Genomic DNA, 23996 nt, shown 5'->3' with positions numbered 1-23996 from the left:
GGTAGGGTCTCCCAAGGCAGAGTGGACCCACGACCCTCAAAGGACCCTAATGCAATGACAATCAAGGCAATATGGTACCCCTGATTGTTGCGTGTGCTTATGCACCGAAAACCAGTTCAGAGTATTCGTCCTTCTTGGAGTCTCTGGGTGGCGTCCTGGAAGGGGCTCCGTCTAGAGACTCTATGGTTCTACTGGGAGACTTCAACGTTCACTTGGGCAACGATGGAGAAACCTGGAAGGTGGTGATTGGGAGGAACAGCCTCCCTGATCTGAATCCGAGTGGTGCTTTGTTATTGGACTTCTGTGCTAGTCATGGATTGGCCTTAATGAACACCATGTTCGAGCATAGGGTGACTCATAAGTGTACGTGGTACCAGACCACCTTAGGTCAATGATCGATGATCGACTTTGTGGTCATGTCATCAGATCTGCCGCCGTATGTCTTGGACACTCGGGTGAAGAGAGGAGCAGAATTGTCAACTGATCACCGTCTGGTGGTGAGTTGGATCAGATGGCGGGGGAGGCTGCGAGACAGACCTGGTAAACCCAAACGTGTAGTGAGGGTGAACTGGGAATGCCTGGTGGATGCCCGGAGGTCTTCAACTCCCACCTCCGGAAGAATTTTTCACGCATCCCGGGGGAGGTTGGGGACATGGAATCCGAGTGGGTCATGTTCAAAACCTCCGTTGCAGAGGTGGCTGCTAGGAGCTGTGGTCGGAAGGTAGTCGGGCCTGTCGTGGCGGTGAGCCAAGAACCCTTTGGTGGACACCCGCGGTGAAGAAAGCCGTCAAGCTGAAGAAGGAGGCATTTTGGGCTTGGCTGGCCCAGGGGTCTCCCGAGGCAGCAGACAGGTACCGGCAGTCTAAAAGGGCTGCGGCTTTGACGGTCACTGAAGCAAAAACCCGGGTGTGGGAGGAGTTCGGGAAGGCTATGGAGAAGGACTTTCGGTTGGCCTCAAGGAAGTTCTGGAAAACTGTTTGGCGACTCAGAAAGGGAAAGCAGGGCTTGGCTCAGGCTGTGTTCAGCTGGGGAGGAGAATTGCTGACCCGCACTAGGTATATTGTCGGCGATGGAAGGAGCACTTTGAGGAACTCCTGAACCTGATCAATGCGTCCTCAGGGGAAGAGGCAGAGTCTGAAGACTTGGAGGAAGTCTCGTCCTTATGCTTGGCAGAGGTCGCTGAGGTGGTCAAAAAGCTCCAAGATGTCTTCCATCAGCGACGGGAAGTCTGTGAGGTGAGCAGCTATGGAAAAGTAGTGCAGGTAATTGGGATCAGAGTGGCTGCATAGCTGTTGCTCGTTAGTTGGTCTAACATGTTCAAACCCCCATCCCCACACACACACACTCAGGATGGGAGCCCTGTCATGACATTATGTCTTTCTGCTCCTGGCTAATTCCAACTGGCCAACTCTCTACAATAAACTGGTGTTTACAACCCCCCGTCTTCTGTGTCTCTGTGGCCGAGGGCCCTGAAAACACCACTGGGGTGACATGTGGTAGACGACACTGCCACAGTTTTTATCTGTGATTTTGCCACGGATCAGGTCCACTCCTGAACTGTCTGGATCTTGCGCTTCTGTGACTTCCTGTCCTGTGATTTCCTCCTAGATTGTGAGGCCCAGGTATTCTGCCTACTCCAAACCAAGCTTGCACTTCTTTGAGTTTGCTGTTAAACCTACCTTAGTTTTCCCCATGTGGCCCTCCCTGCTCTCACTGTAAATAATAACATCATCCAAAAATGCTGCGGCATACTCACTGTAAGGTTTCAGTACTCTGTCCAGCAGCCTTTGGAATGTGACCAGTGCTCCATCCAACCAAATCGACTTTCAAGCAATGAAATACAATGTTTTTGTTTTACATAAAAGACAGAGAAGAATTTCTTAAGGTTAAATGTTCTTACTAACTGCAATTTAAGATGAGATATAACCAAATGAATAGTCTGTAATCAATGTAATCAACAATGGAACAATGTGAAACCATATTTATTTATATATTTATTTATTTTTAGAAAGTCAATTGGTGTTAGATACAATGTGTTTATTATAACTATCACAATACTGCATGTAAATGAAAGGGTTACCATGTTCAAATGTAAAGCGTAAATAGAAATCATGAGTGAAAGGTTTAGTCTTATGGTGATGGCTATGAGGAAACATTAAATATGGTCTTTTTTAGAAATTGAAATAAAAAGTGTAACCATTTGAAGATTCATTTGGTGGCCAATTCGTTCTTTAATATTTAATGGAGCGTGTCCAGTGCTTTGTGAGAACGTAATTTGATTCATTAAACACATACAGTACATTGCTTTTACCTTATTAGTCCATCAACACTGAGACATGGCACATTCCACACCTTCACCTGATGAGCCCACATCCTGATTTTCCAATAGTTATAGCTCATGTATGAATTGAAAGCCACACTTGATAGATTTATATGATTTATATGATTTTTACAATTTGATTTATCTGAATCCTGGGTGAACATAAATGAGTGAGATAACACGAGACACACATTGATAAACATTGATAGCACCAGTATGCGGTCATTTGAAGTCATTTTACATTAGATGCCACTCGTGTGTTGGTTAAAAAAAAGTTAAGCTTGACACCGTGATCCCCGTCACACAGATAAATTATAGACCAGTTACATTTGTGGGCAGGGTTGCATGACCTCAAAGTTCAGTACGAAACCGCAGCGTGGGGTTCTTCATCTTTTTCAAGTAATCTTTGTCAAAGCGTTCACTCTGAGCAACAGTGAAGTGATTCTTCCAGTCTCCAACCTTCCCTAGAAATCAGGGATGAGTAAAGTCCAATTTAGCAGCCGAAAGAAAAAGAAGAAGAAGAAAGAATATTTATAAACCATAAATGCTGACTGAAATGACAAATCAAATCTGAGCAGATCATTAACTTTGTTTTTTACCTTTTCTCATGAAGGGAGACACCTTAGAGTCCATGAACTGCACCATCGTGTAGTTGGCCATGTTGTCTTTCTTCATGTTATCAAACTGCACTGCACCCCTGATTTGTTCCTTCTTCTCTGCTCTCGGGGTCACACCCAGAAAGGAGCACAGTTTGTCTATCTCCCGCCCTGTATTCTAGGAACACAAAGGAACGCTGAACTCACCAGGGTTCCTCACTGAGACACTCACATAGGCTGCACTACCTTACTGTACTGTATGTAGCATACTGTACTGCATACTGTATCACTGTTCTGGGTTACTGTATACTGTGCTGTATTGCTGCGCCGTACTGTTGCATACGGTACTGTATATCTCTACACACACTACCTCACTTTATTCACATGCCACTTTAATGCACGTATCTGTATATACATAATAGCTTATCCCATATACATAAGTCTATTCCCTTTATTTCTATTTTGTACCCCCACTCTGGATTGCCTTTGAGTTCTTTATTTTATTTAATTCTATATTATTCGACTTACTGCATTACATTTTAGGAATCAGTTAGTTAGTCAAGTAGCAGTTTTTAGGTAGCTATTGTGTTCAGTCTAGAACATATTGTGCGTATTCACTGATTACAATTACATCTAGAGATGCTTCCCCTTCATTCACTTTTGGTAAATGTAGCCTTGGCCAGGAGGAGTTGCTGTCGTCATCAACTCAGACGGTATCCATCGTTCACTGGGTGTTAGGACCCTGAACCGCAACACCCTCCTGATGGTGGGTCGGCAGTTGTGGCCAAGTCACTGCCCATCTACTCCTCCTGGCTTCCAGCTAAGTCCCTCCCTCCTGTTTCATAACCAGCAAGAGGCTCTTTCTGCTGCCTCCCCCATCCTACCAGCTGCTGTCTTTCTCTCCCTCCCTGTCATCCCAATGGCTGTGAGCATTCGCCACACTGACTGGGCAGGGAATCCTCTACAGCCAACTTCAACTGGGAACAGCCATGCCTGCTATCCTTTCCCCCTGCAGTCATGCAAGAGATCCTGGTATATGGCGTTTTCTTTCAAAGGCCTGGTCGCACCCCTCTTCCCATGGGACTGTAAGTTCTATGAGGATGATCTTCTTTGCCTCTTCAGACCACAGTACCACATCCGGCCTCAGGGGTGTCTGGACAACCTGGGGAAACTGCAGTCTCCCTCCCAGGTCCACCTTCATTTCCCACAATCAGGCCTTTTGTAGCAGGCTGTTTCTTGTTGTTGCTGTGGTTGGTGGCTTTTCTCCTTCCTTTACAAACTTAATTGATGGTGTCGTTTTCCCATGTGGTTGGCATTTCTTGCATCTCTCCTGCTCCAGGGTGTTAACGAGTGTTATGAGCACCTTGTCATGGCGCCACCTGTACCTTCCTTGGGTGAGTGCCACTTTACCCCCTGACGAGATATGTGCCATGGTGCCCCTCCTGCCACAAAGCTTGCATAATGGGTCCTATTGTGGTACCTATTGTGTTCAGTCTAGAACATATTGTGCGTAAACACCGGGTGCGTTGCATTGACATTTCACTGCATATATGTATGAAAGTATGTATATGGATGTGACGAATAAACCTCTTGAATCTTGAATCTTGAACCACAGCTCATAATATTATATATACATTAGTGATAGGACTAAAATAATCAACAACAAATACAAAACCTTCTCACCTCAACCATATCTTCAAAGAACATGTAGTGGAGTTTGGAAACACTCTGTTTCTTCTCCCACCAGCCATTCACATGATCGTACCAGGATCCAAACACGGCTAAAAGCACAGAACAGGGCATGGGAGTTAAACATTTGCCCCGGTGGACTGCATTTAAGCAGTTATAAACAGTCATAAATGATGGGAACCAACATTTGAGAAGGGTTGAAAAATAGTTAACATTTACAGAATTGTGTACATCTTGTTATATATGTTCAATTTGTTCGTAAGCCTTCTAATTTGGACTCCTGTTTCGTCTTTAGACTCACTCCTTCCCTCCATGAATCTCTCCAGGTAGCTGCTCCAGTCTCCAGGCTCTGGCTGGATCTGGTTCATGCGGTCAAAGTGGAAATATGATACAGCGTTGTCCTTTGCATTACGAGCCACATACACTATCTAGTGAAGGGGGAATAAAAGACATTGATATGTTACTGTTTTATGTGAACATGTGCATTTTCTTCACACTTCATGGACGATTTGTAAACCATTTAGTCGAGGGCTGTGCAGGTGGCAGAGCTGCAAGACTCTCACTTCAATCTGGTGTTGATTTGTCCATTTAAGGCAAAACTCTGCAGTATATTTTTCGCTGGTTTTGGTCAATTGCTTCATCATTAGTGTGTATGTTTTACAACAATTAACGTAAGCATACTGTACCCTGCAGTTTTGTTCCCAAAAAGACTTGGGCAGTAACTGGACTGGAAGATGAGTTTTGATTAGGCGTGGAGAAGTAGGTAGATTATCAACCAGGTCCGTTCCTATGTGGAAAGGAAATTAGACTTAGCAGGCGATAAACTTTTTTACACTTTTCGAGCTATGTGGATCTGTGTGCCTCATTTTTTTGTTTGAGCATCTGCCCCTCTTAACATCTCTGCATGGACCTGCTCTTGTAGATATTTTAAAGTTATTTATGTTATTTATATTTTTATGAGTTAAAAATGCTGTTTGTCTGACACGCATTTTCTTTTGAACAATAATAACAATACCGTTATAACAAAAGGCATATTGGATCTGACAGTATTATTATAATAATCACTTTCTTGAATCTTGAATCTTGAATCTCTATCTTAAATCTTAATACAAATGTAGGAGCGTGCACATAGTCACATACAGAACACAACACAAAAATGTAGGTTTTCATTTTCACTGTGAATTTATAAAAAATCTAGAGAAATAAAATCAAAGAGCATTTCTGTCAAAATAATTTCATCATGACCATTAAACTGTCTAACCAGCAGCTAATTGAGGGATGGTGATCTCTAGGAAAGGAACTCTCTCGAAGATCGGGAGCGATGTCTGACGTTCAGGATGAGTCTCTCCAAAATACAGAAGATCAAGGATATAAGAGACCCATGTGGTTCCTGAGAAAGAGAGAGGGAGAGAGAGACAGAGAGAGAGAGGGGATGGAAAGGATGTGTTTAAATCAGACCCTTTGATTAAATAGACCCCACTTGATCGGGATCGGGTTCTAAGAGAGAGAGAGAGAGAGAGAGAGAGAGAGAGAGTAAAGAAGAATGAAGAAAAAATGGAAACTGTTACGCTCACTGACTCAGAACGAATGTGAACCCACAAGCACAACACCAAAGCAATCAGGTAAGAAATGAAGCAGGCTCTCTTTAAGCACCCTGAGTCGAGAGACATGGAAGATGGAATGGATGCGGAGAGACCAGGGAAGACCCAGATGAAAAGCTGCTGGGTTGATGATCTTGGATATGGGGAGTGGCCCCTACAAAGCGTGGGACCAGCTTTCTGGACTCAACCCCGACGAGTGAAACCCGCGTAGAAATCCCAGAGTGTAGGCGGGGCTTCGCGACAGTATGCTTATCTCTGATAGCGGTCTGAGGTGCGGAGTAGAGTGGCACGGGCCAGCCGCCAGGTGCGTTGACACTGCTGGATGAAGGCTTGGACAGATGAAATGAGGGCCTCGCATTCCTATTCAGGAAACAGGGGAGGCTGATAGCGCCAGCAACATTGGAATGGCGACAGGCCAGAGCTGGGCAAGGAATTATGGGCGTTTCTACCCATGACCATCACTTAGGATTCTGTGAAACCATGCAGCGTTGTGTGGTTACATTACATTACATTTAGTCATTTAGCAGACGCTTTTATCCAAAGCGACTTACAATTGTTTAAACACCGACGGACGCAGCCATCAGGAGCAATTAGGGGTTAAGTGTCTTGCTCAAGGACACTACAGCATGCTAGCAGGAGGAGCCTGGGATTGAACCAGCAACCTTTAGATTACTAGACGACCAGCTCTACCGCCTGAGCTACCATTCCCTATGATGAGTGTGGTCTCATCTCTTGATTCATCCTCTCTCTCTGGCCATTGAACTGGGGATGGAAACCGTGGAAACCTGCGACCCCCAGCAGACTGCAAAACTCAGTCCAGAAACGAGAAGTAGATTGAGGTCCCAACAGAGGCTCTCAGGGAAATGCCCAGTTGCTCAGCCAGGAGGGAGTCCTTAAAATTAGCTTCAGCTCCAGAGTCAATGAGAACCGATACCATGTAAGATGGCCCGGTCAATCCCAGCTGAGCAAGTAACAGGGGACAGGAGGGTGTGTCGGAGTGGATTGCAAAGCTCACCAGAACCCTCTGGTTGACTGACGAGCCCCTCCTTTTTATGGACAGTTTAATGACATTTAATGACTCCCCTGGTCACCATATACCGTAGTTCTCCCTCCGGTGGCGGTGTCCTTCCATGGACAACAACCTGGTCCTGGCAAGCTGCATTGGCTCTGCTGAGTCACTAGGTGTGCTCAAGGTTGGTACTGACAAGTAAGGAGGAGGCAATGCCAGTGGTCGCGGAATACCTCAGGAATGACTGGTCAGCGCCCTCTCTCGCCTCTGCTCCAGGAGACATCCGTCGATGCAGATGGCCGTTGTTATGAGAGTGTTCAGATCTGCCATAGGATTGCGAGCCACCAGCTCGTCCTTGATAACAGGGAGCCCATTGTAAAATGTGTCGGTCATGCCAATGTGCAATTTTAAAACGTAAAAGCTGTCGGCCAGCGATGAGGAATTCCAATCACTCTCTGCTCCGAGGGTCCGGAACTCAATGGAATCGTCGATAACTTGCTGACTCCCCTGGGGCAGGTTAAAAGGTCCACAAGCAGTCTCACGGCCAGGTGTAGTGTGGTCGAAAACCCCCCGGAGACCGTCTGAGAAGGCTGTCACCGAAGAGCAGAGGTCTGAATGCTTCTCTCACTCGTGACCTCTGGTGGGTTATGTGAAGAGTTGAAGTTCAAAATGTAACGAGCAGAGAGCAAGGAAGGACGGGCAGGTACCTGCGGTTCTGCAGAAGCGCTTTCGGGAGCAGAGAGGTGAGGTTCTGTACTGCAAACGGCACAAACAGGAGTACTGGTAGATGATCATGGTGTGCTGAGGATTCCTGGGGAGCCCCCGCAATGGAGGTTAGTTGTTGGTTGTGTTGGTATAGAGCACTAGCCTGTGCCGCCATCTCACATCTGGGAGTCTCTGAGTTTGCTGGGTTCATTTCTGGCCAGATTGTACTGTTACGCTGACTGACTCAGAACGGATGTGTACCCACAAGCACAACACCAAAAGAATTAGGTAAGAAGTCAAAGTCCCCAAGCTTTTTTCGAAAAAAACAGACTGGGGTCAAAACCAGGAGATCGGTTAGGGAAGGCAAACATATCTGGCAGGGAACAGGCAGAGAATAAGGATCCAGGGAAAGAGGCAAAGGTTCGGATGGAAGGTACGGGAATCAGGAAGTAGTGTGGGAAAGCTCAGCAACAATCTGAAAGGGAAGTGGACTCGCATTTATACTGAAGGACTAACAAGGGAATGAGCTGCAGATGGTGGAAACCAGGTTGAAAAGAAGTGACAGCAAAGCAAAAGGGAGTGGGCAGATCTGAAATGATATGGAGGTTAGTGACATGGCATGAGGAAATGACCATGAAAACAAATACAAATACTGGGAGATTAAGGAGAATTCATGACAGAAACAGCATAACCGCAAACCCTTAACCTTTTCTCCATGAAGAGAAAAAATACAAGATTTTTGACAGACCTGCTTTAGGGTATGTTGCAATGAGGATATCATCTGGTCTGGCCTGAAAGTTTTGAATTTTCACCCAGTTGTCTGTAAAAATGTGGCTCATACAGACTCCGTGGAAATCAAACAACTCTGGCCGAAGTAATGCGTCCATCTAATGTTAAAACAAAAACATATGTTCAGTACATACTATATATCTGCAGGATATCAGTGGGATGAAGCATTATAGATGGAGCTAAGATAGGTCCTTGCATAACTTTGTACGTATGTAATGTTTCTAGGAGTAAAGTGTATCTAATGTTAGGAAACATATAGACAGAAACAGCTCCGAAACACTTTTGTATATACAGTAGTTGCACAAAATATGTAAAAAAAAATAATAAATCCTGAGTAAGCACAAATTACCTTGTTTTTTAAGGGGAAGTGTTTAATAGATCCACAATAGGTCCTTCCGCCAAAGTTTCTTCAGAGTTCGTTAACCCTGTCCTCCTCTCGCTCTGGTATCTTACTCTGTGTGTGTGTGTGTGTGTGTGTGTGTGTGTGTGTGTGTGTGTGTGTGTGTGTGTGTGTGTGTGTGTGTGTGTGTGAGGAATGGTGTTCCCTCCCATTTTCATGTTATCTTCCTTCATTGCCTGGTGGTTACATAATCACTGAATGACCCAAGTTCCAAGGGTCCGGACCCACAAGGGGGCCCCAGAGAGTTGCCAGGTGGGCCTTGAAATGGCTGGGAATATGTCTCTATAAATATAGAAAATAATAAGTATAGAAAATGACTAAAACAATGGAAACAACTAATTAACGAAATAATAATAATAATAATAATAATAATCATAATAATCATAATAATAATAATAATAATAATAATTTCCTAATTTAAAATTGGGTAAACACATTTTTATTTGTGCATTTTTTCCACGAGCAGAAAAGAAAGAAAGAAAGAAAGAGTCTTTATTTGTCACGCAACACACCACACTACAACACATGCTTGCACACACACACACGCACATGCTTTGATGGTGGCCGGTGAAATGGATCCTCTGCTTTTGACCCATCCTGGCTTGTCCTTCCTCTGGGGGCACAGCCAGGAGCAGTGGGCAGCATACGTGGATGCGCCCGGGGACCAGGTGATAATAATAGTCCATCGCTGGTCAGACGATGAGTAGCTCATGATCCAGCAGCTAAGACACCATTCACAGCACATATCTGCGTAAAGCTCTGAAGACAAACTATATGACCCTTGAGGGTGACCCCTTGATCCCCCCAGGTATTGACCGTATTATGAGCAAGTGCTCACACGAACACTGCTGCTGGCTTACGAGCAAAGTTAGCTAAATACATTTTATAATATAGTGCTTATTTTTTTTTTTTTAATTTTATTTTCATGACATTTCTGTTTTTTGAATTTAAATGTATATCTTATTTTTGGAGAAATGGTAACATAAATCAGTGTCGGTCTCAGACTCAAACTCGTAACCCTAGGGTTCTTTTGGGGAACTGCAACGGTTACTCCGAAAATTTACAAAAATGGGTTAAAAATATTGGTTATATAAAATGTTAAAAAATAAATAAAAACATACATACAGCGCATATACAGAACACAATGCATGTGAACTTTCTTTTTTTTCCTCCCAATGCCAGCTAAACAATGATCTTAGACATTACAGAGTACAGTACATTACAAAAAAAAGTAAGTTTGGGAACCACTGACTAAAATAAACTTTATTTTTAGAGCAAACACCTGCCTTATCATTGTAGATAAAAGACAGGCGGGTAAAATTTTATCGTGTCAATCTGGACAGTGAACCATTCTATTGGACACTGAGGGGCCCTTGGCTGCAAAACGGCTGAGCACAGCTGAAGTTGGAGAAAAGGGAAGTAAGAGTGGGGTGTAGTTTATTTACACGTCTTCTTGCATTAACAAGAAGAAAAAGACTTTGAAAATGTACTGTAATGTAAATCAGTTGTAGGGCATAGGTTGAAATCATGAACAACCACTATAAATACTGTATTTTAAAAAAACAAAACAAAAAAAACAGAATCTGTAAGATCTCTTTGTGCGTTCATGCCCCGCCTGTCAAACCGGGACTACATGATGATAAGAGGCTTATGTTGCGGTTCAAAAAACATTTCCGGTTTTTGTGAAACGTATATTCTATTTGTGAAAACAGGAACAAGATTGATTTTACCAAAATAGTAACTTCTTCCTTTTTTTTATATAGGTTTTATAAATCTTGATTATGACAAGCTGATTCAGGATTAAATATGTTTATTCGCTGCATACGATCATACAAGTACGGTGCAGCTAAAAAGCATAAAACAAAGTTTGCATTTTAAATACTCGTCATATATCAAAGCGCTTTTACCGGGGATACGTCGTACGGAAGCCCTAAAAAGCCAAACAATCGGAATGGCTGGCCTCTTTGGGCTTCCGTAGGTAATGATAATGGCCCCTGTGTATATATTTATTATTGTTCCATCAAATTTAATTTGTTGCGTGTTGCTTTTTTGAACATGTTAATCGTTTTCCTGCCACCCCCTTACGACTGGTCTATTGTGGGTCGATATTGTAGATCAAGTAAAAATCAGTAACTACATAACAATAAAAAAACGCTTGAGCCAGTTACTACAACAAAGATGGCGGCGCCCGGATCAACAGCGTTGTGCGACGCACACGTGGAACAAAAGCAAGCGGTAATTCAGCAAGAGTACAATCTATAACGTTGCGCCAATGGCGTCGATGTAGCGACATGTCACTTTTGTATCGGCGTTTATATAATATTAAAAGAAGGCGTTCAGCAGCGATAGCCAATCTGCTAACGTGAGCGTGAAGCCCTACGCACCACCCCATCAAACTGAGTAAAACCTGCGTTTTTTTTTGTCCGAAAGCGTTTGTGGTTGACTTTTTGTGTGTCTATGTGTGTATACGAGACACCGGTTTTTCCTTCGTTGTTTTCTTTCTTCTGACAGCCTTCGGAGCGTTACTGGAAGGGCTCAGGTGTACCGGCCAAGGCTGAAACCAAACATGCGATTGACGGTCAAGAGAGCGGAGAATCTGTTCGACAGGGCGAGAAGAAAACACCAGCGACAGGAACACAGAAAGGGAATCGAAGCGATGGAGAAAAGTTACCATCCAAGGTAAAGGCGTTTATTTCGCGGTGGCCATAAGGTGGTGGCGCCCTCACGTATTCGGGTTGACCTACAAATACTGCTATATGATTAATTATGTCAGTTTTTCGCTGACGTCTTTTATGATTACTCACCTCACGTTGTGTGCCACATTTATTGTCCATCGTCCTTTAGCGGTTTGACCCGTTCCCAGGGTCTGCGCCAGTATCCAAGAAAAAGCTAAAGAAATTCCGTTGGAAAATGAAAAATAAACTGGTAAGTTCCTCATTCTCGTTTCCTTTTCTCTCACCTTTGCAACAGCTTTGTGTCGTGTTGAGCGAGAGTGGTCGTTCCTCAGATCTTTATATTCAAGATGTTTATTTGTCAAATACATAAACATAAGAGCGTACATATATGTAGTGAAGTGACATTGCAACGCACCCGGAAATTATGCACAATATGTGCTAATGTACAATAGCTAACTGACTAACTAAACTAAATGATTCCTGAAATTCAATTAGAAAGTAGAATAAATCTGATAAAAAAGGTAATATACAAAATAGAAATAAAAGGAATAGACTTATGTATATACAGATATGTGCAGTAAAGGTGTGTGTGTGTGTGTGTGTGTGTGTGTGTGTGTGTGTGAGAGAGAGAGAAAAATATAAAGAACAAGAGAACAATCTTTAATTGTCACACAGCACACCACACTACCACACATGCACGCACATGCTTTGGATGGTGGCCGGTGAAATGAGGCCTCTGCGTTTAACCCATCCTGGCTTGTCCTTCCTCCGGGGGCACAGCCAGGAGCAGTGGGCAGTATTCGTGGTAAATGCCACAGATTGTGCATAATCTCTGGGTGTGTTGCAAAGACATTTCACTGCATATATGTATGAAAGTATGTATATGACGAATAAACCTCTTGAATCTTGAAATTCATGAATGTTTTGTATGACAAAGAAGTATTTGCTCCAATCATTCCATCACAGAAAAATAAGAGTTGTATAAATTATTGGGAACTCAAGATTGCCATGACATACAGTATATGTTCTTTACAAGTGTATGTAAACTTTTGACCACCACTGTATCTAACTACAAGACGTAACTCCACCATCTTTGATGTTTATACGTTAAGTAAATTGTGATGCATTGTACAAAAACTGTAATACTTACCTAAAACAAATACACGGGATCCTGTGTATTACTGCCTGCAGCTATATATATAATTATAACTGCAAAGATATAATTATATTATTCGTGGTACGACTACTACCATTAGAGCTATTATCTTTTTACTGTTATTAGGACTGCTGACATAACTGTAATGCCACATTTCTGTAAAGTATTTGTAATATATTTATACAATGTCTATGCACATATTTACTAAATCAGTTTATTATCAGTACGATCATTGCTACGCACTGCCACTCTATGCTATTATAGCATATCTGCCGTATGTCCATATTGGGCTCACTATAGTGAGCTATACCATAACTCTAGTATATTATCTACTATAACTATAGTGCTGCTCTGTGTTAACTTTTGTTTCTAGGTTTGTACATGTGTTATTGGTATTTCATTTTATTTTTTCAAATCTTTTTATTGTCCTGCGCTGTTGTGCTTCTGTTACACCTGCATTTCTCCCTGGTGTTGCCGGTTCTAACCAGGAATTTATTAGTATAGTTCAATGTGATCCATATTACACATGGAGTGGCCTTAACTATTGTCAGTGTCTAACTTTGCTTTTTCCGTATGTTTGCCTTTGTAGCCTTCCAAACGTCTTCCCAAACTGAGGCGTGCCGTAGCTCACTCAGAGGCTGCGTCGGAAATGGCCTCAAATCAAGCAGCACGACATGAACTCCTTCTCCCAGAGGAGGCAGGGTGAGTTCATTCTTCTATTACACACACTTTCCATCTTACTCTGTACTTGGAAAGTTGAAAGGCTGTGTCTCATTATAGACTATTGAAAGGCTCTGCCTGCTATCGATATTGTTCTATCGTTGCTTCAGTTTCCTAGAAGGTGATGAGGATGAAGAGACTTGTACCATTTCTCAGGAAGACATTTCGGCGGCGGTGGATATAACATCTGGGGCAAAGGTTGCGCAAATCATATCCTTGTGGTTGTCGGCATTTACACGATTTTGGTAAAATAAATTGCAGAAACTAATGCTGCTGTGGCTCATTATTTTAGTCAACATTGCCTTTTCTTCTCCTGCTCTTTCAGTATTTCGATCTTAAATTGCCCCAATTTGGACCATATCGCCTTGATTACAGCAAGACGGGACGGTAGGTTGGTGCCTGTCTTTTCCCTGAGTAGTGTACCCTAATGACATATAGGATATTCAATAACAGGAAATTTCATACTTTTGTTTTTGCCATCATTGATTTTACTTAATTTGTTTGTATCAATCAGGAAACTTGTATGGAGGTGGTAATCAATGAACCTCACAAATTATCAGTGAGTCAGTCAATTGTTGGAAATTAGCAGAATGTCTAATAGGTGCTATGTTATCATTTTCACACCGTTTTATTTAGGGTGTATTTTATTTTTTGATCAATATTTGAATCTTAACTATTTCTTGTACCTGCTGTGTGTTGTCTTCCACAGCCAGCTGCTGCTCGGTGGAAAGAGAGGTCACTTAGCCTGCCTGAACTGGCAGACTAAACAGCTCATGTGTGAGATAAATGTGATGGAAACCATCAATGATGTGAAGTGAGTCTCCAATATCTTGTACCCAAAGCCCTCTGATCTCTTTTAGGTTAGTCAAGTCTCTTCTTTGAACTCTATGTATATCTTCCTCCTTTTTGAATTGATTACATCTCCATCTTATTAGGTGGCTCCACAGTGAAGCTATGTATGCGGTAGCTCAGAAGAAATGGTTATATATCTATGACTCCAACGGAACTGAGCTTCATTGTATACGCAAATTCAACGATGTCCTTCGCATGCAGTTCCTCCCCTACCACTTTTTGTTAGCCACAGCGGTAGGTTCACCTATTTATTTTATTTATTTATTATTTTTTTTCCCCCTAAATTTTGTGGGAAATGCATTGCTGGAAAAATTAAAGCTCCATAAGACAATTTTTTTTTTCGTGGACCCCTTTTGACACAATTCTTAAAACCTCTTGTTCAGAGGTGGAAAGGGGTCTGACACTGCCAACTTGTCATACACTGGGATACACCTGTACTTGTCAAAGGTTTAATAAACATGATCTAAAATATTCATGATTGCCATGCTCTATAACCCTATCTGTGTAGCGTGTTCCCTCCATCACCTTTTTCTTTCATCTGGCTCTTGTAATGTGTTGAGTCCTTTTTCGTTTGACCCTTTTTACTCTATTCTTCCACCAGAGTGCCACAGGTTTCTTGCAATACCTTGACATTTCTGTTGGAAAGGAGGTGGCAGCCATCGGCACGAAAGCAGGCCGGCTTGATGTCATGTGTCACAACCCTCAGAACGCCATCGTCCACCTCGGACATCCCAACGGCACCGTCAGCCTCTGGTCCCCCAACCAGAAAGAAGCCCTCGTCAAGATGCTCTGTCATAAGGGTGGCGTACGCTCTCTAACTGTTGACAAGACTGGAACGTGAGTTGCTATATAGTGACATTTAAATTGGTTTTAGAACAGTTGATTTGAGATAATTATTGCACTTAGAGCGAACAAGGGGGAAGTGTTCTGTGATGCTTTAATGTGCTGTCTTCATAGGTATATGGTGACGTCTGGCATGGACAAGAAGCTGAAGGTTTATGACATCAGAGCATTCAAGCCCTTGCAGTCCTACTTCCTGCCCGCTGGCGCCTCCTGTCTGTCACTCAGCCAGAGGGGGCTGCTGTCTGCGGCGACGGGCGACATTGTCCAGGTCACTTTTCCCTCCGCACCATATCATGAATGAATGACATTTCAGCGATAAACTGATGCACCATTACATGACAAAGATTTTGGCATCCAAAATGAGGCATTGACATCTTGGCAAAAACAGGGAAGTGGCAAACAGTGGAATTTTCATGTCAGTCTGATTCACACAGCCAAAATATCTTACTGATGTATTTTATATGATCTCTAACATATCATATATCATGATATAATTGACATAAGTACAGATGCAGGGATAAATTGATACTTAAACCATATGATACAGAAATGAAAATAACCACTATCCCCTTTTGAAAGCAATGCCATTTTCATAATTTTGTCACAATGTATTGTTGTTTATCTTCATGTAGATCTACAGAGATGTGCTGAGTACTCCAGTGACCAAGCCTTACTTGGCAAACCGAGCGCGTGGCGCGGTGTGGGGCCTCCACTTCTGTCCCTTCGAGGACGTCCTTGGTGTCGGCCATGGAGACGGCTTCACCAGCATGCTGGTACCAGGTCTGAATCATTAGGAAGCAATACTCCTATCCTTTATAGACTCACCTACATCTTGTCGACATGTCTGCATGACTGCCTGCCACATAATAGCCTTGTTTGTATGAAATCACACGGACAAGTGTCATGTGAATTGAAGTGTCATTAAATTGAACGTACGGGGAGCTGTGGAGAAGATGGCCAGAGACGAGCTGAACCGGGGGGACTTTGTTCCCGCCCTCTGCGGTGGTCGTCACAATACAGGATGAATGATAATGAATACATCCATGAATTTTGAATTTATTTATAGGCCATTAAATAACCACATTTAAAAAAAAAAAATAAAAATTGGTTTTAGGGCTTCAAATGGCAAGTTCCATAGTTATATAGCCACCCAAGTAAATTTTACCTTAAGCGGCAATATACATATAGATTGATGGCTACTTCTGTTTTCGCTCACAAATCTGTGGCACCCCTCGGCCTAATTTGGGGTCGCAAAGCCTGTCTCGTTTTGATTGAGACTTGCTCACAACCAGCCGCGCGCCGGACTGCAAATGCACCCTGCGTCATCTGAACTGCAAGTGACGCAGAGTGTCACCGTGCGTGTGATGTAGTGGCACTGTGCATGTGACCGGACCTTTTTGTATTTCAATCATAAAGGGTTTGTTTATTGACCCGTAATGCATTTATCTAATGAGCAATTTTTGAGGTTGGAGACACCTGGCATTACTCAATATAATTTTCAATGACCGGTGGGGGGTACTCTGCCTAACCATGCCCACATGCATTTTCATGCTGAACCCACATAAGCATTTCAAGTTAACACTGAAACATTGATTGAAAAGTCTTAATGTCACTCAATACAATAGACCCTTGATTTATTTATCACAAGCTTTATTATATTGTTATCTTTGTTGCATCTCACTAATGGATTTTTATCTTTTTTTATCCTTCATCTGCCTCTGATTAGGTGCTGGTGAACCCAACTTTGACGGGCTGGATGCAAATCCGTATCGCAGTGTAAAGCAGAGGCAGGAATGGGAGGTTAAAGCACTGTTAGAGAAGATTCAGCCCGACCTGATAACGCTTGACCCCGGCCAGCTGGGCCAGGTTGATCGGGCCACTTTTGAGGAAAGACATAAAGACAAGGTGCAAGTTCTGGTAAGTGGATTGTTGGCATGAAACTGATTATGTAATTTTTTAATTAATCTGTTTGAGACATTGATTTAAACATAAAACTAACATATAGCTTTATGTCTTTTTGTTTTCTAGGGCTATGACCCACTTGCCAAGGATAAATTCAAGCCGAGGATGAAGACAAAGGGTCGAAGTTCGGCTGGGCGCGTTGAAAAGCGCAAGAAAAAAGTGGCTCATGAGGACCAGAGAGTAAGTGCTTATAACAACCGGAGTTTGTTGCCAGTTTTATTTTAAAACATTCTTCCCTCCAATATGAAAAGCGATCAGATAATTTCTGCGAACACTAATGTTCTACTACTATCCCCCCTTCACAGGATGTGATCAGGGAAACAGTGGAGAACAGGAAGAAAATGGAAATGGAAAGAAAGGAAAAGAACAAAAAAACAATGTCTGATCAGAGATCTGCCCTAGACAGATTCAAGAAATAGAAAAGAGCCCTTGTGCTAAAAAACGTGGGGAGATTATTTGTGTGTGGCCTTTGAACTTTGCATAAAAGGCCTCTTCTAGCTCCTTTTTTTTTTTTTTTTTTCCCCGGTGATAGAACAGACTGTACAGCAATGCAGCTTGTTCCCCAGCAGAATGCTTCCTGGTGAACTCATCCAGACATGGTTCCTTATTTGTGATGGTTGGAAATGAGGCCAACTATGTCAGCTATATAACCAGTTCTGTCTTATCTGGGCAAATGCATTTGTTCCCCATTGCTGCAAGCATTTTCAATCTATATGGCCAGATTAACTAATTGAAGGTACTTACAGCCAATGCCTGTGCTTTTTAGGGGAGAGGACCTGGCTGAACTTCAGTACATACAAATGTTTTGGTTTTTTTTTTTTTATAAGTGTGTAGAAATAAAATCCTTTCAGCACAAAATAAATATTTTACAAACGAAATGCTATTTTCATGATGCAGTCTCTAATGCACAATGTACTCCTTGGTGAAATGGGGGGAAAAAATGCAGTCAGACCTGATTGTGTTCCATGCCTTCTTGCTTTCTTATCGACCATTGTGGCGCTTAGTACTATTGTATGACCGAGTGGAAATTATCTCCTCATGCTCATTACTTGCAACTATTTAATTATCCAATGTTCTGTGTATTTTTATTAGACTTTTCAATCAAGGAAATTGTTAAATTTTCAAAACATGGCAAAGTTTGCTCATCTTTACCCCAGCACAAAAGTAATCTGCAGCACCTGTGGGTAGTCTGTGGTCACAGTCACTGCCAACGATCATGTATCTATGCAGGTTAGCTGCGATGATGCTAACGATAAATAAGAGGAAGGTGGAAGTACTAGTCTCGAAGCAGGCCACAAGATATGTTGCATCATCTTTGTCTTGTAAGTATCTCGCAATTGGCTGATTAGAAAATAATTTAAACATTACATTAACTGCCAATAAACCAAACATACACTCTGGCTATTTGGAATGCATTTGTATTTGAATCCTACATTTTAAGCTGATTCAGATAACCAAGCTGATACTTGAAATCTAAGACTTGAATGTTGGTTTTGGTACAATATGATATATGGCCCATAATCAAATGTTCTCAATCTGTCACAAAGGTTGCATTTAAAGCCTACTTTTTTTTTATAGTTGTTGAGATCACATTTTGGATAATTAAAATCTTCAATTCATTTGGGCCGTAATCTATATTAAGTGCTCATCACAAGTTATCTGATGCCAAACCGTCATTATATTAGGCATAATTGCTTAATATGTTTACTCAGCTGTCTAGAACACATTTAGAATGAGGCATAATGAGAGGTTTTCACATTTTGGTCAACTTGTAAATGTTAAATAATACACGTGACCGTCCCTTAATCCCTGACTATTCAATTACTAAAATGTAATTAGATTCATTCTCTGGATCAGTTAGAGGGTTATTGTTTCACCCAGCAAACATGTTTCTAGGGTCGATGTGTTTCTCTAATATCCAACATGTCGATGTCACACAGATAGCATCTGTTGGACTCCTACAGTCTTGGTATCGCCACGTTACAGTAACATGAGAACGAAAGAACGATGACACTTTTTGTTTAGAACAAGTAATTTTTTTCTGTTTGACGCACAGTGGAGTGGGGAATCCCGAATGACAGAACCAAAGGAAAACAACACACATAAATTACTTGCGCTAAAATCTGGGTGACTTTTATCGGTACAAATGGGAAACAGATATATATAGATATTATACAGATATATATAATGAAGAAAATGTGTGGTTGAATTGTGATGGAATTTATTCAGACGTTTCCTGAGTGTTCAGACACATCTGGTTTCTCGTGCTGCAGCCCTCACTCCTCTTAACCCTTCAGCTGCTAATCTCCCTCTGGCACAAAAGACAACTTAATGTACAAACTCCACCAGCCACATATTTTTCAAGTGGATCAGAAGCAGGGTGTCGAAACGCACAATACTTGGAAGTTTTTTCATCCATTTTGTATTTGTTACTGAAGTTAATAATTAGTTTTTCGTTTACTTTCTGAGTGTTTCTATGTATCAGGAAGTGAAACCTACTATAATACATGTGATACTTTGTGAGCACTACATGCATTTATTACTTGTACTTAATATGTTAATATCTACATTTGAAGCAAGTCTGGCTGGATTTTACTATGTATGCCTTAGCTGTAGCCTTTGCTTTGGTGTTACAATTAAATAACATTTAGTTTTAGCTCATCTTCAGTGCACTGACCATATGACAAATGATCACATTGCTCATTATATTGTAGCTGCAGTGTGTGTTTGTGCAATTAAAAAGTAAACTGTAACAGTCCCTAAAACGCCGCCTGCTAAACACGCTTATTATTATTTTGGTACTGACAGAAAATGCATTTTGAAAATGAACATTAGTACATTCAAATGTAAAAAGAAGAAAACAAGCTATAAAAATAGTAACATTTTCTTAGTGCACACAGTATTGCTGGACAGCCAGAGAATTGCTTGTGCTATTCACAGTAGTAAAGCAAGGCACAGGCCATAACAGTCCAACCTTCCTTTCGAGCCGGTAGGGTGGGGGACTCTCAAAGTCCCAGTTCCATCCCCAAAGCCGTCCCAAGCATGGCCCTGACTTTGCAAACTCCCAGAGAAGCACGTACGCCCAACCACGAGCAGGCGGGCGAGGAGTGGACATCAGCCCAGTAGCGCAGCATCTCCCTGGGTGGGATGTGGTGGATGGAGACCATGGCCTGATAGCAGCATCGCCCATAGGGAACAGCTGGTCCACCTGAGAACAATGGACAGTGTGAAGGCAGGACCCCGGCCGAATGGGCACACAAACCCACAAATACATCCTCGGGGGGCAGAGGGGTGGACAGAGGTGAGGCGGCAGCCGCCAGAGAGATTTTGAGCTGAGCGGAGCGGGAGAGGACATAGGCCGTGCCGCTGCAATAGTCTGGGAAGACAGCAGGAGGGTAGGCCCCTGCAGGGAGGTAATGCTTGCTGTCTGGGTCGCGGTCCGGGGCCACGTGGAGGTGCACCCGGCCCAGGTAGAGGTCGCCCTGTTCGTAGGGATTGCGGCTCCTGTTCAGGAAGTGCAGCAGGGCACTTGGGTTGAATAAGACGTCATCGTCCACTTTTGCCATGAAGTGGGCCTGGGGGCAGAACCGGCGGGCCCACCCCAGCAACGACAGGGTCTTCAAGGTGAGGTTGGAGTACGTGTCGACAAAACGCCCCTGGATCAGGTCGCCTCTCTCCCGGGCCTCCTCTATCAACAACTTGGACAGTCCAGGGTCCGACACCACGCCGACCATGAACAGGGTCATAACCCGGAGACCCCTCACCTCCACCTCCCCGCCCCAAGTGTCCCTTATGGCCTGGCGGGCCCTGTGGTTGGGAGGGGCTGACATGACCATGATGATGAGATAGGGCTTGGCCCGCTGGCAAACCAGAGGGCTGGGCATGAGCAGGAACTCCTCGGGTCTGGTGGGGGGGACGCTCTGAGGAGGGATGACCCCGGGGTGGGGCTCGACCACGGTGTTCATGCTCATGGAGGTGACCCAGGACTCAATGGAGTCCACAAACAGCAGAGCCAGGAGCGCAGCGGTCAGCGTCACCAGGCAGAGGAGAGGCGCGACCGCAACCCGGCCGCCCCGCTTCCCAAAGCAGGACTTGAGCATCCACAGCCCCCGTCCCACCATGGCTGCCGGGCCAATCGCGGTTTAAGAAGGGAAGCGAGACTCACCTCGTTCTCGGTCTCTGTTTTTCTCTCCTTGCCTATAAAGAAGCTCCTGCCATTATGTCCGCGTCTGTCCTGTGTCTCTCTGCCCTTTATTTTGGGACACAAAGCGGAACCCTCCTCATTCGGATCCCTCCGTGATGATGGGGATGGGGAGGCTGGTTCGGTGGTCCTCCGTGCTGCCGCATCACACTGTGCCAGGCTCGTGGCGCTTCATTTCGCACACGCCACCGCGACGATATCTGCCCTTCTCCCCAAAGCGCAAATGTCCAAATACGAGAGAGAAATGTGCGCGACTCCTCCGAGCAGGACGACGACAATGATGATGGACCGGATCGTGCAGAAACGCTTGCAGTTTCGGCTTTTTGGGGCAGCGCTTCCCTTATAAAGCGATGCAAACATGCCCGTGGAGACGTGTGTGTGGTCTATGCTCAAACGTCTGCGATTAATATATAGAACATGCTTTACAACGGGGAAGATGCATATTCCACTGTATAATATAATATAATATAATATAATATAATATAGATTCAAGATTCAAGATTTTTATTTGTCACATACATATACATACTTCCATACATATATGCAGTGAAATGTAATGCAACGCACCCGGTGATAGCACACAATATGTCCTAGGAAAAAATAGAAAATAAAATAACAAGTAGAAAATTCCTTTCTAATAGACCGACTAACTGACTCCTAAAACGTAATACAGTAAGTGGAATACTTATAGAATAAGATAAAAAAAAAAATATAGAATAAAATACAATAAAAATACAATAAAAATGAATTGAAATAAAATGGAATAGATAGAATAACCGGAGCGCCGGCGCAGGCGACCGCTAGGGGCGGCGCCACTATCGCCACTGAAATATAATATATATAATATAATATAATATAATATAATATAATGGAATTGGATGGGATGAAATGGAATATAATATAATATAATATAATATAATATAATATAATATAATATAATATAATATAATATAATATAATGGAATTGGATGGGATGGAATGGAATATAATATAATATAATATAATATAATATAATATAATATAATATGATATAATATAATATAATATGATATAATATAATATAATATAATATAATATAATATAATATAATATAATGGAATTGGATGGGATGAAATGGAATATAATATAATATAATATAATATAATATAATATAATATAATATAATATAATATAATATAATATAATATAATATAATATAATATAATGGAATTGGATGGGATGGAATGGAATATAATATGATATAATATAATATAATATAATATAATATAATATAATATAATATAATGGAATTGGATGGGATGGAGTGGAATGGAATATAATATGATATAATATAATATAATGTAATGTAATGTAATGTAATGTAATATAATGTAATGTAATAGAATAGAATACAATACAATACAATAATATAATATAATATAATATAATATAATATAATATAATATAATATAATATAACAATTACAACAACAACAACAATAATAATAATAATAATAATAATAATAATAATAATAATAATAATAATAAATATAGCTGCAACAAATTCTCGAGTTCCCATGGAACGTAGTATCAGTTTGTGTAGTCTTGCCTCTATACGTCACCATTACATCTCAAATTAGTTACATTTTCAGAGTTTCCTTTGAACACAGCACCGACTCACGTAATGACGCGGTGAGTCCAGGCGACACAGAGAATTATCAACACAAGCTGATACAGGTTTTTCCTGTTATGACTCAACTTGTCTGCCTCACGATGTTTCTGTGGAAGGAAATCACTCCTTGTGGAAATTCCCAACAACACTTTTTAATTTAAACGGATTAAACACTGCATTGTCCCTCTGAAACGTTTCATGAACTTTTTAAACTTTTGGGACTAAAATAAAACAGACACGATTCAGACCATTTGCTCATGAGCCGCAAGCAAACTCCATGTGTGAGGTTACAAACACAGAGTAGGTTTTGAACTGTTTTTGACTCCTACAGTTTGCGTGTAAGGACCGGCTCAAATGCCGCAAAATAAGGACAGACACGGCACCGGGTTCGATGAACAGAACGCGTTTATATTTGCAAAAAGGGAAAAGATGATGTCACAAAGTTATTTACTTCACCAATTCATCTCTCTTCACCACCCGATCGGACGTTTTAGAAACATTGGTTTGTCGGTGATGTGCGAACGTTCGGCCACATCTGGTCAAATTTCATCATTTTCCCCCACTAAATGCTGCTCCATATGTGGATCGATTGGGATGAAACTTGAACCAGGAGATGTCTGCGACATCGCAGTTCTAACACCTCAACCGTGTCCGTAGCTGCAGTGGTGGTCCTGTTCCAGCCACCTTTAACCTGAAATGTGCCAAGGAGAAGAAAAATAATAGAAATCCGAACAATAACAATATTGTACCATCCCTAATAATAACAATAATAATAATAATAATAATAATAATAATAATAATAATAATAATATATGCTATGTTGTAATT

At 42.1% G+C, this 23996-nt stretch overlaps 3 protein-coding genes across 3 annotated transcripts; 1 reads left to right on the top strand and 2 right to left on the bottom strand.

The window, feature by feature from the left end:
• Positions 1–2012: 2012 nt before the first annotated feature.
• Positions 2013–9162, bottom strand: LOC307241104 (cytosolic sulfotransferase 3-like). The gene is made up of 8 exons (XM_080015107.1): positions 9059–9162; positions 8669–8807; positions 5867–5995; positions 5292–5392; positions 4907–5033; positions 4600–4697; positions 2920–3094; positions 2013–2784 (listed from the first exon to the last, which is right to left on the bottom strand). Exons 2-8 carry the CDS (start codon positions 8805–8807, stop codon positions 2672–2674), a joined length of 882 nt encoding a protein of 293 aa, XP_079871233.1. The 5' UTR covers positions 9059–9162; the 3' UTR covers positions 2013–2671.
• Positions 9163–11217: 2055 nt separating this feature from the next.
• wdr46 (WD repeat domain 46) lies at positions 11218–18301 on the top strand. Its single transcript, XM_080015099.1, has 14 exons — positions 11218–11344; positions 11621–11788; positions 11954–12034; positions 13530–13642; positions 13771–13858; positions 13986–14047; positions 14370–14474; positions 14596–14746; positions 15114–15349; positions 15470–15623; positions 15988–16135; positions 17082–17272; positions 17384–17497; positions 17623–18301. Exons 1-14 carry the CDS (start codon positions 11288–11290, stop codon positions 17734–17736), a joined length of 1782 nt encoding a protein of 593 aa, XP_079871225.1. The 5' UTR covers positions 11218–11287; the 3' UTR covers positions 17737–18301.
• A 1882-nt stretch (positions 18302–20183) lies between these two features.
• Positions 20184–21726, bottom strand: b3galt4 (UDP-Gal:betaGlcNAc beta 1,3-galactosyltransferase, polypeptide 4). Its single transcript, XM_080015103.1, has one exon. It carries the CDS (start codon positions 21436–21438, stop codon positions 20323–20325), a length of 1116 nt encoding a protein of 371 aa, XP_079871229.1. The 5' UTR covers positions 21439–21726; the 3' UTR covers positions 20184–20322.
• Positions 21727–23996: the final 2270 nt, after the last annotated feature.

Source organism: Zeus faber, assembly GCF_960531495.2.
Source record: "Zeus faber genome assembly, chromosome: 15".
NCBI classification, from domain to species: domain Eukaryota; kingdom Metazoa; phylum Chordata; class Actinopteri; order Zeiformes; family Zeidae; genus Zeus; species Zeus faber.
This window is presented reverse-complemented; position numbering and strand designations above follow the sequence as displayed.